We start from the raw sequence: 13720 nt of genomic DNA, 5'->3' as shown, positions 1-13720 counted from the left end.
TCCGTGCCCCTGCCTTCTCTCTGCAGGTAACCTCCTCCCATAACCCCGCTGTGCCAGGAGAGCAAGGATGCGGGGAAGGCCTCCTGAGCGTGGCCCTGGCAGGTGCCCCCTACGAGGCTGTGGGCTTTGTCCAGGGCACCACACCTGTGCTGCAGGCACTCAACGGAGCTGCCTTCAGACCAGAAGTGCCTCTCCGCAGGGGTCTGCCCCTGCTCCTGTTCCGGGCTCAGCCCTCCAACCCTGCCATGCTGCCTACCATGATTGGTAAGGAGGGGGCCTGTGGGACGGAGGTTGGTTGCGGGAGGGGTTATCCTGTCTTTGGTTGATCTCTTCCCTCCCTCTCCCATCTTCCCTCTGAGATTTGACAGTCTGGGCCACCTTGAGCTGCCCTGTCCCCTGGCGCCTGGGCCGGGGGAGTTTTGGAGCACTTCCTGGCAGGGAGCGAGTGAGTTCTCGACAGGCCCAATTTCCCCATCCCTTCCAGCTGCGCCCAAGAACGGGCCTGCTTTGTTCTGATGAAGCTGGCAGCCAGCCAGTCAGGCAATTGCTCTAGCTCAGTGGCTCACTCCCTGCCTCGCGCGATGCTCTCTGGAATAAAGCTGAGCCAGTGTTCCCTCTCTCAGCTCTCCGGTCCAGATGCCATCAACCTCCATGGCAGCAGTCATCACAGCAGCCCCAGACTCCCGGCCCCTCGCGTCTCCTTTCCCATACGCCGGGCCAAACAAGGGTTTCTTCTTCCCAGGGCTCCTGGCGGAGGCAGGCGTGCAGCTGCTGTCCTACCAGACCTCGGTGGTGTCTGATGGAGAGACCTGGCACGTCATGGGCATCTCCTCCCTGCTGCCCAGCCTGGACGCCTGGAAGCAGCACGTGACGGAAGCCTTTCAGTTCCATTTCTGACCTTGGGGCTCACCGGGACCAGCCTTGGGGGCTTTGTGATCAACACGGATAGGTCACGTTCCCGGGGCTGACACCACTTTCGCGGTCTGACCCCTGTAATAACCACCTAATAAACAGCCCACCTCCCACCCCCCACCCCCAATCTCCTGGTGTCTTTGTGTTGTCATTACCCACAAGTGCCACTAGAGGACGCCCACGGGCAGCCAGGGGGTGGCTGTGGCTGCAAGGAAGCTAGGGCGCAGGGAGGGGGACCTGGATGGGCAAACTGCATGCCTGGGTGTGGACACTCATGTCTCAGGTTACTCAGAGGCTTTTTTACAGGAACAAAGCTGGGCATTTCAGATCCCCTCCATCTGGAACTACACATGCATATTAATAACTATATGCAGCGTTATGTGCCTGGCCCTGGGCTAGGTGACTTGCCTAGGAGGAGCAGGAAAACCCAGACTTCTCCCACCAAGTCTCCATCTGGTGGGAGGGCAGCATGCACAGGTCACGGGGAGCAGTGTAGAAAGTGCTGCAGCAGGAGCCATGAATTCTATGGCGTCCGGGGAGGAAGCCACTCCGCCGGGGATGGCTTCTCTGAGGAGTTGAGAGGATTTGCTGGGGATGGCTTCTCTGAGGTGTTGGGAGGATTTTGTCAGGGGCAGAAAGTGTGAGACGAGGCATGAGACTATTAGGCGAGTTCACAAAGCCAGCTCAGTATGGGTTGGATAGTATATTGATTTTTGAACAAAGATGATTTTTATGAAACATGACAACGGCACTCACTCCCTGGTCCTACGTTTTTCAGCTTCTGAGGGTTTTCCCGTTAGGGGATGCTGCGTCTCTACCCTGTGCCCGGTTGCTTCCGGTTTTGAGGCTGCTACCTGAGATTAAAGCCTGGCACAGGGCATCTGATTGGCACGGACAGGAGCGAACCCACCACTTGGGCCTCCTCTGTGGTTGAGCTAAAGGTTGGCAGGACCACATCTGCAGGTAGCTCAGAGCTGGTCTGTCCTCGCCTCGCTGGAGGGCCTGGGCCTGGACCGGAACAGCAGGCCTGACTGAGCAGCTCTGACTTTGCGCACAGAGCTCATGGGAGTACCTGAGGCAGGTGGTGAACCTTGGTTTCTTTTGTTTTGTTTTTTTTTAATTTTCCCACCAAGTCTCCATCTGGTGGGAGGGCAGCACGCACAGGTCACGGGGAGCAGTGCAGAAAGTGCTGCAGCAGGAGCCATGCATTCTATGGAGTCCGGGGAGGAAGCCACTCTGCTGGGGATGACTTCTCTGAGGAGTTGGGAGGATTTGCTGGGGATGGTTTCTCTAAGGTATTGGGAGGATTTTGTCAGGGGCAGAAAGTGTGAGACGAGGCATGAGACTATTAGGCGAGTTCACAAAGCCAGCTCAGTATGGGTTGGATAGTATATTGATTTTTGAACAAAGATGATTTTTATGAAACATGACAAGGACACTCGCTCCCTGATCCTACGTTTTTCAGCTTGTGAGGGTTTTCCTGTTAGTAGGGGATGCTGCGTCTCTACCCTGTGCCCGGTTGCTTCCGGTTTTGAGGCTGCTACCTGAGATTAAAGCCTGGCACAGGGCATCTGATTGGCACGGACAGGAGCGAACCCACCACTTGGGCCTCCTCTGTGGTTGAGCTAAAGGTTGGCAGGACTGCCACCAGCTGACCGCTGTGCTGGCATCTGCAGGGAGCTCAGAGCTGGTCTGTCCTCGCCTCGCTGGAGGGCCTGGGCCTGGACCGGAACAGCAGGCCTGACTGAGCAGCTCTGACTTTGCGCACAGAGCTCATGGGAGTACCTGAGGCAGGCGGTGAACCTTGTTTGTTTTTTTGCTTTTTTATTCCTGTGCCTTTGAGTTGACAGCAGGTCTCAGTCTTACATAGAGCCTCTTGCACAGAAGACGCTACTTGGGAGATCTCAGGAAAGGCATCTATTGTCTGCCAGGGATGCCGGCCAGACTGAGGGTCCCCAACCAGCTTGCCGAGGGAGCAGGAGCAGGGGGTCAGCAGAGGGATCTGCTAAGGGGCAGCCACAGCTGGTGAAATGGAGCTGAAGTTGAGCACCTGGGAGGGAGTCAGCTGATGCTGGATTAGCTGCTCAAATTGGGGTTTATCTCAGATTTTCTGGTGCCTGTTGGGAAATGAACAAACAGCCGTGGGCAAAGCAAAGTGGGCGGACGGACCCAACCTCTTGCCACAGGCCTAGTGCCCCATTGTCCCTAGCAATCCCCACACCCCCCACCAGCCTGCTCCCCACCCATGGAGGCAACTCGTCGGGGTGGCTGAAGCAACTTTCTAAAAGGAAATGAATGGTGGCAACGTGGTGTCCACCCCCATCCCGGCCTCGGCTCAGCCCCCACCTCCCTGATCCACTGCTATTTTATAAGAGGATCCTGGAAAAAGCGGTGCCCTCACCCAAGAGGGACAAACAGTCCTCTGGGGGGAAAGTTTCCTTCTAGGTTTTTTTCGTGTTTTTTTGGCTGGAGGAGCCAAGATGGAACCTATTACACCCCCACCCCGCCAGCCCCCCTTCCCAGGTTTATTTGTTCAGATGCCACTGGCCAGGCGGGGAGCTTTGATCCAAGCTCTCGCAGTCCTGTCCGGGCCCTGTCTGCTGGCTCTCCCGGGCGGCTGTCCTGGGTCAGGGAGGGAAGCTGGGCCACCCTGTGTGCTGCACCACCCTCATCTCCCTGTACCCCCCAGAGAAGAGAAAGGAGGGGAGACCTTGCTCAGCAACTCACTCTGGGGGGCAGGTGCCAGGGCAGGGCAGGAGCCTGGAGGCTCAGCAGGCTTCTCTCCAGGAAACAGAAGAATCCTTCCCTCCTTTTGTGTTTTGAGTATTTAATTTAATTTAATGTTAATCCTCACCCAAGGCTAGTTTTCCCACGGATTTTTAGATAGGGAGTGGAAGGGGAGGGAGAAGGGAGGAAGGGAGAGAGAGAGAGAAGCACCAGTGTAAAAGAATCGATTGGTTGCCTCCTGCACTCACGGGACTGAGCTGGGGATCCAACCTGCAACCCAGGTTCGTGGCCTTGACTGGGAGTTGAACCAGTGACCTTTCAGTGCGTGGGCCGGCTCTCCAACCACTGAGCCAGGGCGTGAATATTTAATTTTATTTTCTTGCTTGTGACTTCTGGGGCCTGGTTGCCTCTCTTGCCTTTAACTTTTATCACGTGATTATATACATTTCAGGTGTACAGCATTGGAATTCGACAACTGTATACCCTACAAAGTCATCACCCCCCACGTCTAGCTATTGTCCAGCACCACACCATAGGCCCCTCCCCACTCCCTTTCTTCCCTCCCCCGCCCCCGTCTCTATCTTTTTAATGGCGCTATATCAGCTGAGTACCAGGTATAAAATTGAGAAATTCACAGAAAACCCAAAGAAAGAATAAAGCTATAACAGCACAGGAATGTAATAATAATAATAAAAAAAACAGCTATAACAAATGATAGACGAGTCGTCCGGATCTGGAGACAGGATTTGCATGTTGCGGGAGGTCCGGGCCAGGCCTCCCTCCGTCTCTCTTTCCCACGAAGGGCCCTGGCCCACAGCGCACGGCGCCCGACAGTGATGCAGCAGGAGAAGGCATGCGGGCCCCCGGAGGGTGGCTGTCACTCCACAGGGGACAGCGTGTCCAATCCATTCTGTTTACCAGCTAAGAGTGGGTGGGTGGGTGTTTGTTTTGATATGATTCGTGGGCAAAAGCTGTGCTAGCATACTTTTCCCAGGGCCACTCCGTGGAGCTGTGGAATGTAAAGAAGCAAAACAAGGCCATTGAATATTGAGTCTCATCCCGGGCACCCGCCCTCAGTCCCTGCTTCTTGCCCGAGGCAGGGCTGTGCACAGGGGCTCTCTCTCCTAACTGCATCCCGAGGGCTGGCTGGGGTGCTCCACGGTCTCCCCTCCCAGCTCCAAGCCCTGCTGCCTGCCTGAGGTGCCCAATGCCGGGAGCCAGGGCTGGCAGAGCCCCCTTGACACGGCCTGTCTGAGAGGCCAGCAGGCTGGCAGGGCCGTGCAGAGGCCCAAAGAGCTTGCCGAGCACTGCCCTGACTCAAAGTCCTGTTTCAGCTCCGAGCTCGTTAGTGTGGGTTCCTTCCTGGATGAGTGATGGGCATGAGCAGGCCCAGGGCGCCAGCTTTCTCTCATAGGCACAGCGCGGCCTCAGCCCGGAGGGAAGCTGGTCCACCCCGAGAGGGAGGGGGCTGGACCCTGAAATTCTCCCTTCAAAATCCCAAATGTCATTCTCTCTCCGCCACACACCTTGAAAAACCCAAATGTCTCTCTTTTTCCCTCCCGCCCTCCCTCCTTCCCCTGCCTCTCTCTCTTCCCCCTCCTCATGACTGAACCAGCCTGGCATACTTAACAGCCCCCTCTTTGCCACTGACTTTCCCTTAAGAACCATATTTCAAACAAACAAACAAACAAACAAACAAACACAAACATCCGAACTCCCTGGCAGTGTCAGCATCTGGTGAACCTGCCCCCTGAGCCTGCCTTCTCACCCCAGCCTGCAGCCCCACCCTCCTCACCTGGCCCCTGACCCCGCACCGAGCAGCTGGCAGGGCTGGGAGTGAGCTGGGCCCCCCCTCAGGCTGCAGTTTTCTGCTTTATCTCAGAATCTCCTTTATCCCTGGACTTTTCCCTCCTGTCTCCTATTCCACACCCTGCCCTTGGCAAACCTTTTCATTCTTCCCCCTTCGTCTACCAAGGGAAGGAAACAATAATAAATAAATAAGTAAATAAAAGCCCCAGACAAATATAGAGGAAGTATTTGGGCGTGAGACCGTGTTTATTGAGATGTATGGGCTATAAGAGAAATTGCTTCTCACTCTTCTGTGTATCTTACCAACTTGGGAAGCAGATAAACTGAAGGCAGATATCTGGGTCCATGAACTCTAAGATTCCAAATACTTGATTTTTCTTTAAAAAAGTAGCTTAAAAGCCTTGCTGGTTTGGCTCAGTGGATAGAGCATCAGCCCTCGGACTGAAGGGTCTCAGGTTCAATTCCAGTCGAGGGCACGTACCTCTGTTGCAAGCTTGATCCCGGCCCTGGTTGGGGTGTGGACGGGAGGCAACCAATTGATGTGTCTCTCTCACATTGATGTTTCTCTCTCTCTCTCCTCTCGTTGATGTTTCTCTCTCTCTCTCTCTCTCTCTCTCTCTCTCTCTCCCCCTTCCTTCCACTCTCTCAAAAAATCAATGGAAAAATATCCGCAGGTCAGGATTAACAACAACATTCCACTTCCTCTGGCCCCATTCCACTCCCATTAAACTCTTCTCTCCTTAAGATCCTGCTCTTATGAATCTGTCCCTACCACACTGCTGTGTGTCTTTTCTGAAGCTATTCATTGTCCTGACTGATCTCGCCCCTTTGTGGTTTTTTTAAAATATATTTTTACTGATTTCAGTGAGGAAGGGAGAGGGAGAGAGAGAGATAGAAACATCAATGATGAGAGAGAATCATTGATCACCTGCCTCTTGCACGCCCCCTACTGGAGATCAAGCCCAAAACCTGGGCATGTGCCCTTGACTGGAATCGAACCCAGGACCCCTCAGTCCGCAGGCCGATGCTCTATCCACTGAGCCACACCAGCTAGGGCTGATCCCGCCCCTTTGGAGTAATGAATCCCATAGGTTCAAGGCCACAGCCTGCTTCCCCATAAGGTGCTAACCTTGTTTTATCGAGCTTCTAGGGAGCTTCCTGGCATATGCCGATCAGATAAACACGTTGACTCTCTTTTCCACATTGAGATTTAAAAACAGGCCTCTCCCCGCTGCTCTGGGCTTTCCAGGGCAAAGAGTCCTAGTGTTTTTCTTGGTCTTCATGGTACGAACTCCCCACCTCTGACCATGTTGGGAGCTACAAACCCTCCTGGGCTTAGTTATACCATCAGAACTGCATCTGTTTCCCGGAGGAAAACGTTCCTGCCGCCAACCCCGCAACATTCCACTCACCACCTTCAGACCGGACACCGGGCGTACTTTCGGCGATACAGCTCATCCACTCTCTCCAGGTACCAGGTGCCTGGGAAAAGGCTGGTGGTGTCAGCAGGCGGTGAGAAATTCACTGTGGGATAAGGAGAGGAGGCAGGACTCAGGATGAGCTATATGTGACGGGGGAAGAGAAAATAGTAACAGGGAAGCCTACAGCTCCGTGGGACGCTCTCCTGGTTGTGTTGCAAGGGGCTGCGAGGTCACCTCTATGCCCAATAGAGCACTGGACCAGCAGGAGGACCAGAAGCAGAGCACGTGCATAGGTCCTAGTCCATAGTCTCTAGTCCATAGGTCCTAGTCCATAGTCTCTAGTCCATAGGTCCTAGTCCATAGTCTCTAGTCCAGCCGTGGGCAAACTACGGCCCGCGGGCCGGATCTGACCCGTTTGAAATAAATAAAACTAAAAAAAAAAAAAGACCGTACCCTTTTATGTAATGATGTTTACTTTGAATTTATATTAGTTCACACAAACACTCCATCCATGCTTTTGTTCCGGCCCTCCGGCCCAGTTTAAGAACCCACTGTGGCCCTCGAGTCAAAAAGTTTGCCCACCCCTGCTCTAGTCCATAGGTCCTAGTCCATAGGCTGGGCTATTAGGCATTTTATTACAGGAGCTTGACATTCTCCTTCAGTAAACATGGCCTTCCTCCATTGACAGTCACCACGTGCTTTTTGGGTCAATGGGACTTAGCTTGAGGTGTACCTCAGAGCTCCCATTTCCTACCAGACACTTCCTTCTGCGCCCTAAGCCCTCTGGCCCTGGTTTATTATAGTATTTCAGTGTTTTGTCCATGGGTGTTCATCTCAGAGGTCCTATTTTTATTGTTTTGTTTTTTTTCTTTGCTCTATCATGTCCCCTGTTCCAGATAAGATTGATGGCTGCTCCACCTAGGTTTTCTGGAACATTCCAAATTCCATAGGTTCTGTCCCCCTTTCAGACCGCGGTACAAACCATGTATCTCAAGATTTGCTTCAGAAAATACAGTTTTCTGAAGCTATTCATCTTCCCGCCCTTCCCTTACCCTTGTGGAAGAATTGTTCTCTTTGGTCCATTATTTCTGTGAACTCCTCAGGAGACATGCGCTTCCGGGAGTCCAAGCGCTTTGGCAGGTCTGACAGACTAGAGACCAGGTTTGCCAGTGGGGAGCCTGGGAAGCAAAAGCAAGATCGATAAACCAGTTTCCTTGTCATTGTCACTGCTAGCAGCCACCAGCCCAGTAACAGCAAGGGTCTGTGGGAGCTCCAGCCTGGGGGGACAGTGCCCTGTGTGTGTCCTGGAAGCCAGGACATGATGAAGGCCAGCAAACACGATGCTGGCAAAACACAGGGGCAGACGCTCATCTAGTCAAGGTACATCTCACGCAGCGTTTAGATGCACAACTTTCACTGCATTCGTCACAAAGCAATCATCAGCTCCTTCCTGGGTACCTCAAATCCGCCCACGTCTCTTTAACCAGCTGCAAGCAGCCATCCTTACTCTCACCTGCCCTATTTGTGGACCAGCTTGACGGGGTTCCCCAAATCTACCTTAGTGCCAGGGCAGCGCTTCAAATACACAAATCACACAAACCTGCTCCGTGGCTTAAATCCCTTTAGGGGTTTCCTTTGTTCTTAATCACACTATTCGGTGAGGGTGGGAGCCTCCCTGGCAGCGAGGCAGAACACTGTTTATTTTACCAGAAGCACCTGGTAGAAAGACGGACTCACCCGGAGAAGCATCCTGGGACGCGCGAAATGAGAAGAAACTTGCTGCCAAGCCTGAGCCGTAGGAGAAGGCGCCAATCCTGGAGCCGGCCAATTCCTGGGCAGAGTGACTGCAGGGGAGGAAATCAAAACCCAGAAATCGCACCGGCATTGTATCCTGTGCTCCTCATACACAACCACCTATCGACTCAATCTAGTTCCCCTCTTGCCACTGGAAATGGGCTCCCAGCACCCACACAAAGAGGGACTTTGGACCCCGGGGATAGGCCCAGAAGGAGAAACTATGCCGAGAAGGAAGCAGCTAGAATCCAAGGTGCAGAAGGCACAGGGAGTGAAAAGGAATTTCGGGGTGTGAAAGGAGCTTCTCCCCATCCCTAAGACAAGGTGAGTTCAGTGAAGTCTGAAGGCATCTCCGAATGGAGACCAGACCACTGGACTCACCTGCAGGCTTCTACATTGACTGGTAGTGCTCTCGTCCCCTCATTAGCAATCATTTCACCAAGTTTGTTTATTTATTTATTTTAAAATATGTTTTTCTTGTTTTTTAGGGAGAGAGGAAGGGAGAAGGATAGAGAGATAAACATCGATGAGAGAGAAACATCATCGATCAGCTGCTTCCTGCATGCCCCCTACTAGGGATCGAACCAAGTGATCTCTTGGTTCATGGGTTGACACTCAACCACTGAGCCACACCACCTGGGCAATTTCACCAAGTTTATATATATGCATCTCCTAGATTATATGCATGTACTATATATAGTACATGTATTTCCTTCTAAACGTCACAACATAGAATGTCAATAGAAATAACAATTAACATTTGAGCATCTGCTGAGTGTTATTACAGTTCTAATTGCTTTAGACATTTAACACTCATCAAAACGCAACAAGGTACATAACATTGTTGCACATATTTTATAGATGGGGAAAGGGAGGCACATAGAGGTTAAGTCTTTTCCCAAGGTCAAAGTTAATAAGTGATAAAGAGATTTGAACCTAGGTTGGGGACTCTAAAACTAGACTCTCTTAACCAGGAATCTTTACTAAGTATAGAGATTTTAAGTGGATGAGATAAAAATATGCATAAAAATTCCTCTGTTTTCTTGCTGCATAGGGTAGCTCTTGCACATCCCCTGACATAATACATGAACTTCACTTTGGAGATGACTGTTTAATACTGATTGTAAACCTCCTATACACACCTTTAGAATAAGGTTCTTTCACCTCCCTCCATCCCTTCCTCCCTCCCTGCCTTCCTCTCTTCCTTCCTTCTTAAAAAAAAATTCTGAACCACAAGAGGACTCAGGCTTGGTTGACCCCCGAGGCCACGGGTGGGCTGGGAGGTGGGCCGGACGCAGTACTCACTGGGACAGAAGTGAGGCCAGGCACCCATACAGGGAGGAGGTGTACGTGTTCCCATTGTGCGTGGAGAGGTAAAGGGAGGCCTTGGTTTTCTTGTTGAACATGTCCAGAGAGGCCTTCAGGAGAGCTTTGTCCATGTCCTTGTTGGTGTAGGTGTCTTCCAGCTTTAGCCCCCTGTGAGGCAGCCAGAGGAACAGGCCAGGTGAGAGCCCCAGGAGGGGAGGGAGGCAGCTCTGGAGGGAAGTAACGCTCTGGAGCAGCGGTCACCAACCTTTCGGACCTCACGGACCACCAGTTGGTGACCGCTGCTCTTGAGGGAAGACTCCGGGGCACATGTGTTTTGGTTTTGTTTGTTTTTTTCAAATGATTCTTGGTTGATTACCTCCCATCCACCCACCACACTTCCACCTTCCCTCTGAGATTCCGCACTCTGTTCCATGCTTCCATGACTCTGGGGCCATTCTGTTCATCAGTTTATTTTATTACTTAGCAGGGCACATGTTTTTATTATAGAATATTTAGAAATACAGAAAAGTGCAAAGATGAAGATGGCCCTAATAGTCTACCATTCAGAGAGAGCGCTTAGGTCATATATTTTGTGTGGGATCTAGCTCTACTTTCATACAGTTTATTGGAAAATAAAACCATTCTTACATTCTGTTTAGCACGCATCCTTAACTGGTTTTCTCTGTGGCAATAGATCACCTTCTACGACAGTATTATAAAGGCTGCAAGAATGGGTCATGACAGCATTGGCCCTCCATTGGCCCAGCTCCCATTCCTATCCTCGCCAGTTAAAACACTACTCAGAAAACCTACATGTTTTTTTAAACATGTGGAATCACTGAGCCAGAAGCTACGCATATCGTTAAGCCCTATACTCCCTGTTTTCCTACTACTCCCCAAAACCCTTGTATCAATATCCACTCATTGCCCCATTTTCCCGTAGCCTCGTCAATTCTGGGCATTCCAAATTCAAAAAGGCCGCACAAAGAACATGGTAATCTGCCGAAACCGGTTTGGCTCAGTGAATAGAGCGTCGGCCTGTGGACTGAAGGGTCCCAAGTTCGATTCTGGTCGAGGGCATGTACCTGGGTTGCGGGCACATCCCCAGTAGGAGATGTGCAGGAGGCAGCTGATCGATGTACCTCTCTGATCGATGTTTCTAACTCTCTATCTCTCTCCCTTTCTCTCTGTGAAAAATCAATAAAAAATATATTTAAAAAAAAAAGAAAAAAAAAAAGAACATGGTAATCTGTTCAACGTTGTTACCAATGAGCATGCACATTTAAAAATATGATTATGTGCATTTCTTCTTTGAGGAAATTCCTTATCCATATCCTTGGCTCAGTTTTCTACTAACGTGCTGATCTTATTATTGACGAGATTTCATATATTAAATATATTAGGTTATTATCTTTGTATGTTCGAATGCTTTCATGGAGCAGTTCTCGTAAGCGGTGTTTGTGCCCATGTTGGTGTTTGTTAGTGGCTGGGGCAGTAGCAGTTTGCAATAGGGGCAGCTGTTGCTGGCATATTACGACCCCTAAACAGGGACCAAGAAGAAAGGGAACGTTCTCTTCCCAGTGGGGACTGTCTGTATTGAAGATTCGTTTTGTTCCTAAATATCTTGGAGTCGTGCATCCATAAATGGCATTCTTCCTGCCTTATTGACCTCGAAGAGGGTGAGCTGGACTATCCCGGTTTTGTAGATGGGGGAACTGAGGCAACAAGCAAGGCGCTGATGGAGTCCACGGTGAGTGAGAATTAGACTGGACACTGGCCGAGCTGCTGTCCTGTACGGGGATTGTTTCTGGGTGTTTCTGTCCAAATAAACTGTGAGAGCCTCTAGGCAGAGAGCATAGAGTCACCCTGGCTCTGTGTCCCTAGAGTTTAGTAAGATGCCTGGCACATAGCTGACGTTCATCGAATGTTTACTGACTGCATGATGTAGCCACACCCTCTTTCCCCTTTGTCTTATTCTCTGAAGCTTCTTATAGTCCCATAATCCAAGTTGCTGGCAAATTCTCTGTGCTCCTGAGATAAAGGTGGAAGACCCTATGTGGACATTAACCCACTAACCCATGTGGACAATAACCCACTAACCCACGCAAGACGTGGTGTCATTTCTGTTGTTGGAGGAGTGTCCTTTCCCCCCACAGGAATGGCTGGTGGTCCAGACTCAAGGCTGGAGGAAGCCTCCTCCTTCCTCACGCCTCTTGACCCTCTAGGCCAGCGGTTCTCAACCTGTGGGTCCTGACCCCTTTGGCGGTCAACCGACCCTTTCACAGGGGTCGCCTAAAACCATCCTGCACATCAGATATTTACATTACGATTCATAACAGTAGCAACATTACAGTTATGAAGTAGCAACGAAAATAATTTTATGGTTGGGTCACAACATGAGGAACTGTATTTAAAGGGCCAGAAGGTTGAGAACCACTGCTCTAGGCTCTCCACAAAGGGACTCACCTGAAGGTCTCCAGCCCCTTGTAGCGGCTGCTCTGAGTCTCGCTGCTGGCCGATAGGAAGTCATTGTACATCAGGCGAGCCAGCGATTTCTGGACCAACTTGCAGAAGGGTGAGTGGAAGATCATGAACTGTAAGTCATCGAGAGTGAAGGGTCGGTCGATGCCAGCTGGGAGGGAAAGTGTGAAAACAAGGAGGTGACATGATTGATAGATAGGCCACTGAGACCTTGGCTCCAATATCTGTGCCAAGGGACGCAGGGCCCCGCCTCCAGCAAACACTCCCGAGGTTCGCTCCGTCCCCTTGCAAGCATTTAACTAAACACCGACTTACACAGGAAGAAGGGAAAGAAACAACTAGATGCTTCCTGTCTGCTATGGCCAACCTCTGTGAAAGCGAATCCCTCCCCATCAACCTTGTGTCCTATCACTTTCTCTCTTGTCCAGAGGAGGAAACAGTGTCTACAAAATACAGAGTTATGTGTCCAAAGTCACAGCTCCAAAATGGTTGGCTCTGGATTCCTGATCTGATGCCTCTCACTCTGCACTTCCTGTCTGCTATGGCCAACCTCTGTGAAAGCCAATCCCTCCCCATCAACCTTGTGTCCTATCCCTTTCTCTCTTGTCTAGAGGAGGAAACAGTGCCTACAAAATACAGAGTTAAGTTATGTGTCCAAAGTCACAGCTCCAAAATGGTTGGCTCTGGATTCCTGATCTGATGCCTCTCACTCTGCACTTCAGATCATTTCTCTCACTTCGAAGGGAAGGCCAGTGTACCTTCTGCGCTTAGGGGGAAGTTTACAAATTCGTGCTGACTCCGAAGCAGGCGGTTCAGATTCCATATGAGACCATGGAGGGAAATTAGAATGCATAGAATTTGGAGGAGGCGGAAGCAATGAGCGAATAGCAGTTTGCAGTGGATGGCAGAGGCGGAGGTCCAGGTTGGCTCCTCACCTGTGGGGAGCAGCTGGGCAGCTGGCATTTCACCCACTGCAGGGGGGAGGGCAAGAAGTGGCTGCTTGTGCCACCCCTACAGCATCCATGCTCTGACGCTTCAGCACTTGCCTTTTCCCTCACTGAAACCTGCCGTTTGCAGGTGCCCATCTGGGCATGGCTAAACAGGTCAGAACCCTTTTTATTTTTAAAAAGTAGGTTTCTCTTGCCCTGGCCGGTGTGGCTCAGTGATAGAGCCTTGGTCCTCACAGGTTGTGGGTTCAATTCCCAGTCAAAGGCATGTACCTGGGTGGTAGGTTTGTTCCAGGGCTGGTCAGAGCGTGTGGGGGAGGG

At 51.2% G+C, this 13720-nt stretch overlaps 2 protein-coding genes across 2 annotated transcripts in view; one reads left to right on the top strand and one right to left on the bottom strand.

Moving 5' to 3' along the window:
• The window catches only part of PHGDH (phosphoglycerate dehydrogenase), a 29868-nt gene extending 28829 nt beyond the window's left edge, over window positions 1–1039 (top strand). Inside the window, exons 11-12 of the mRNA XM_006763081.2 lie at window positions 27–264; window positions 743–1039. Of these exons, the coding sequence (XP_006763144.1) occupies window positions 27–264; window positions 743–897 (393 nt within the window). The 3' untranslated portion in view covers window positions 898–1039. The remainder of the gene's footprint in view (window positions 1–26; window positions 265–742) is intronic.
• Window positions 1040–3996: 2957 nt separating this feature from the next.
• The window catches only part of HMGCS2 (3-hydroxy-3-methylglutaryl-CoA synthase 2), a 21087-nt gene continuing 11363 nt past the window's right edge, over window positions 3997–13720 (bottom strand). The window contains exons 5-10 of the mRNA XM_006763080.2: window positions 12438–12603; window positions 9969–10139; window positions 8607–8713; window positions 7922–8047; window positions 6861–6972; window positions 3997–4648 (exon numbers count right to left, since the gene is read on the bottom strand). Coding sequence (XP_006763143.1) covers window positions 6866–6972; window positions 7922–8047; window positions 8607–8713; window positions 9969–10139; window positions 12438–12603 — 677 coding nt within the window. The 3' untranslated portion in view covers window positions 3997–4648; window positions 6861–6865. The remainder of the gene's footprint in view (window positions 4649–6860; window positions 6973–7921; window positions 8048–8606; window positions 8714–9968; window positions 10140–12437; window positions 12604–13720) is intronic.

The sequence above is a fragment of the Myotis davidii genome, unplaced genomic scaffold (assembly GCF_000327345.1).
Source record: "Myotis davidii unplaced genomic scaffold, ASM32734v1 scaffold217, whole genome shotgun sequence".
NCBI lineage: Eukaryota > Metazoa > Chordata > Mammalia > Chiroptera > Vespertilionidae > Myotis > Myotis davidii.
This window is presented reverse-complemented; position numbering and strand designations above follow the sequence as displayed.